General features: G+C 39.3%; 1 protein-coding gene across 1 annotated transcript; it reads left to right on the top strand.

Annotated features, from left to right (window-relative positions):
• The first annotated feature begins 50 nt into the window (after positions 1 to 50).
• LOC118652606 (olfactory receptor 7A10-like) lies at positions 51 to 1,004 on the top strand. The gene has a single exon (XM_036302598.1). The coding sequence runs from the start codon at positions 51 to 53 to the stop codon at positions 1,002 to 1,004; it is 954 nt and encodes a 317-aa protein (XP_036158491.1).
• Positions 1,005 to 3,779: the final 2,775 nt, after the last annotated feature.

The following is a 3,779-nucleotide window of genomic DNA, read 5'->3' as shown; positions in this document are numbered from 1 at the left end:
TTGAAAATTGATCATGCTATTTTTTCTTTCCTACTAGTCACCTACACCACATGGGACGAGGCAATGATACCCCAATTTCAGAATTTCTTCTCCTGGGATTTTCAGAGGAACCAACACTGCAGCCCCTCTTATTTGGGCTTTTCCTCTCCATGTACCTGATCACTGTGTTGGGAAACCTGCTCATCATCCTGGCCGTCAGCTCAGACTCCCACCTCCACACGCCCATGTACTTCTTCCTCTCCAACCTGTCCTTGGTAGACATCTGTGTCACCTCCACCACCGTCCCAAAGATGCTGGTGAACATCCAGACACAGAGCAAAGTCATCACCTATAAAGGTTGCATCACCCAGATGTATTTTTTCATACTATTTGCAGGGCTGGATGACATCCTCTTGACCATAATGGCCTATGACCGCTTTGTGGCCGTCTGCCACCCCCTGCACTACATGGTCATCATGAACCCCCGGCTCTGTGGACTGCTGCTTCTGGTGTCCTGGATCATGAGTGGCCTGAATTCCCTCTTACAAAGCGTAATGGTATCGCAGCTGTCCTTCTGTACAGACTTTGAAATCACCCACTTTTTTTGTGAAATCAAACAGGTGGTCCAACTTGCCTGTTCCGACACTTTTCTTAATAACGTGGTGATATATTTTGCAGTTATGCTACTTGGTGCTGGTCCCCTTGCTGGTATCTTTTACTCTTACTCTAAAATCATGTCCACCATTTGTGGAATCCCATCAGCACAGGGGAAGTATAAAGCATTTTCTACCTGTGCATCTCACCTCTCAGTTGTCTCCTTATTTTATGGTACAATCCTAGGAGTGTACCTCAGCTCTGCTGCTACCCACAGCTCACACTCAAGTGCAGCAGCCTCAGTGATGTACACCGTGGTCACACCCATGCTGAACCCCTTCATCTACAGTCTCAGGAACAAAGACATAAAGAGGGCCCTGAAAAGATTCTACGGGATGGCAGGTAGAAAAGGGACAACCATCCTGAGGTAGAAAAAGTGCTCCAAGACTCAAAACCAGAAATTGGGATTCTTTCATCACATTGTAGTTTTCAGACTTGGTCCTTTTATTCTGTCCTTGAATTTCCTTTGTTTATTTCAACTTCTCTATACAATTTAAGTAGCCATTTTATTAAGCTTCCTGCTTTGTCTGTTATATAGACAGTTGTTCCCTTTGTCGTTTTTTGCCTTCACAATGTTTTTTCCAACCTTAATCAGAAATATTTAGAAGTTTTCATTTACTTCACTAGAAACATTGATGTCTTAACAATAATTTCTTCTCAAATGACATATATCATTGTAAGTAATTTGTTCTGTGTTCACCAAATGTACCTCATTCTTTGTACATCGGTACTTTAACAGATCCTCCTGATACTGTGGACTTTATGATTCTCCCCTATAAGTCTCAGTCTATTGATAGTGATCGAATAGGATAGGGAAGCCTGGGCACTGGCCTGGGTCCTACAACTTGCTCCTCAGACCAGAGTCAATGCTATGACTACATGGATCCTTATGGTCCTTATGATTGCAACAAGCATCATGGAATTATGAACATGTAAGTTTTATTATTCACAGGTCCAGCATGCCCAAATGCCACACAGGAAAGTGTGTGTGTGTGTGTGTGTGTGTGTGTGTGTGTGTGTGTGTGTGTGTAAAAAAGGGAGACAGACAGAAAGACAGAGAGATAGGAAATGGACTTTGACTGTAGGGCTCTGCCTGTATTGGGGCCCAAGACAGGATGGCTAGGGTTTTGTGGGTTGCTTTTTCTTTAACATATGAGTGTTGGAATTAGGGCAGGGGAAGGATAAACAGGGTCACCCCTGCGGTCAGTTATCTAGGTTACTCAGGTTTTTCTAAAAGGGGAATTTTATAATATGTTAATCTTGTGTAAAAATCACAAAATCTTTGTTTAATTCCAAATAAACTTTGCTTCCTAGATATATCCATTGTTTAATGCGAATTTCCTTCTTTTGCTTGTATTGAAATGGCTTCTAATTAAAAATAAAATGGCATTTATTTCAAGTTCCAAATCAAGCATATAGGCCTAACCAATGGACACAGAGAACAGCGGGTGAGGGTATGAGTGGGGAGAATGCGGGGTAAAGTGGGGATAAGGACACATATTAATAACTTAATCAATAAAGAAATTTTTAAAAAAGAAAAGATAAAAATAAAAGGGGAACTTCGTGGGTGGTGGCATCATGAGTGCTTATGTAGTAGCAGTGTCATACATCTGGCAATATGATTATCTGAGATGGATGCCTTTAAAAAAAAGCTTAGTCAGGTACTTGTGCTACAAACATGCTACTGTATTTCATACATAATTTCCAGACTTTATTGTCTTATTTAGGTGAGGGTCCAATTGTTGCAATTATAATAAGGACCGCAAGGGTCCATCTAGTCACATAGGGATTGGTCTCAGGAGAAAGAAGTAAGACCTAAGCCAGTGCCCAGGCATTCCTGTCCTATTGCATCATTATCAATAGACTGAGATGTATAGGGAACAATCATAACTACCATAGTTACCGGCAAAACTTGATTACCAAATATCTCTCTCCCAGAGGAATCTACTTGGAGGCATACATGAGAGGTTCAGAGACGAAAGAGACAGTGAGGTACCGTTTATATGACATTCTGAGCTAAAGATGAGGTGAAGCACCTGGAGCTACAGAAGGGAGGAAGGACATTGTATGTCGGACAATAAGAAGAAAAGATGCTCAGTAATTAGAAATTTGCCCTGCCCTCCATATAGGTCACAAAATGTTATCTCTGGTGATAACTCTTATTATTGGCAAGACTCCAAATTTAAATTCTTTAAGGGAGAGGTAAAAGTTCCTATCTGGAAACTAAAGGGGAGCTCAGAGGGGTGTACAAAATAGAAGGTTTTTATAGGAAACAGGGAGGGAAAGAAGGAGCCATTAAAAACAGAGAAGAAAAAAAAGGATTATTTGGGGGCCATGAAATCCTTTATTTGGGGGAAGAGGAGAGAAAGGATTTCTATCAGACAGATTCCCTCTTGTTTCTGTGGGGGATGGGGAGAGCCCACATGACAGATTACCTTCCTGGTGCTTGACCAGAAATTCAAGGTTGGTTGATTAAAATTAAGCTTCTCGGAGAGGTGGAAACTTCCATTAAATCCAGTATGAAATCTAGATTTAGCATCATGGGTTTTTAACTGGAGTGATGCCAATTTGGGCATATGGTTTTTCTCTTTAACAATAGTATGGACATTCACAATATTAAACACAGAATATCAATAAACTTGTCCACCAGGCACCATGAGATTTGTAGTGGAAAGATTAAATTCACTTTATTGGTAGCACTGTGCAAGGAGAATGGGAAAGCTAGTGCTCAGAATATCTTCCCATTTATTTGTGCCTTTTTCAATATTTTTAGCAATGTTTTATAGTTTATTTCTAGGTATTTAATTCTTTTTGATGCAATTAGAAATGAAATTGTTCTCCAATTTCTCTTCTGACCGTTCATATAGATGCAAATAATTATTATGTGTTGATTTCGTATCATTATTGAATCTGTTTATTGGTTCTAAGAAAATTTTAAAATAATTTATTGGAGGATAATAACATAAAATAAAGTGAACATAGTTAACAGCAATATTTCTAAATTAAATGAGTTATACAAAAATTAAGAGTACGTACTGCACAGGTTCATATACATAACTCAAAAAACACAAAAGCTTTAATATCTTTGTTATAAAATTGTAAAAAATGTAATTAGCCTGATCCACTGTTTCCTTATTTCTGCTGCT

Source organism: Myotis myotis, unplaced genomic scaffold, assembly GCF_014108235.1.
Source record: "Myotis myotis isolate mMyoMyo1 unplaced genomic scaffold, mMyoMyo1.p scaffold_m19_p_32, whole genome shotgun sequence".
Classification (NCBI taxonomy): Eukaryota; Metazoa; Chordata; class Mammalia; order Chiroptera; family Vespertilionidae; genus Myotis; species Myotis myotis.
The sequence above is the reverse complement of the archived record's forward strand: the minus strand, read 5'-3'. Positions and strand labels throughout refer to the sequence as shown.

Coding starts and splice junctions, on each gene's coding strand:
- LOC118652606 (XM_036302598.1), top strand. CDS start 51: ATGGGACGAGGCAATGATACCCCAATTTCAGAATTTCTTCTCCTGGGA.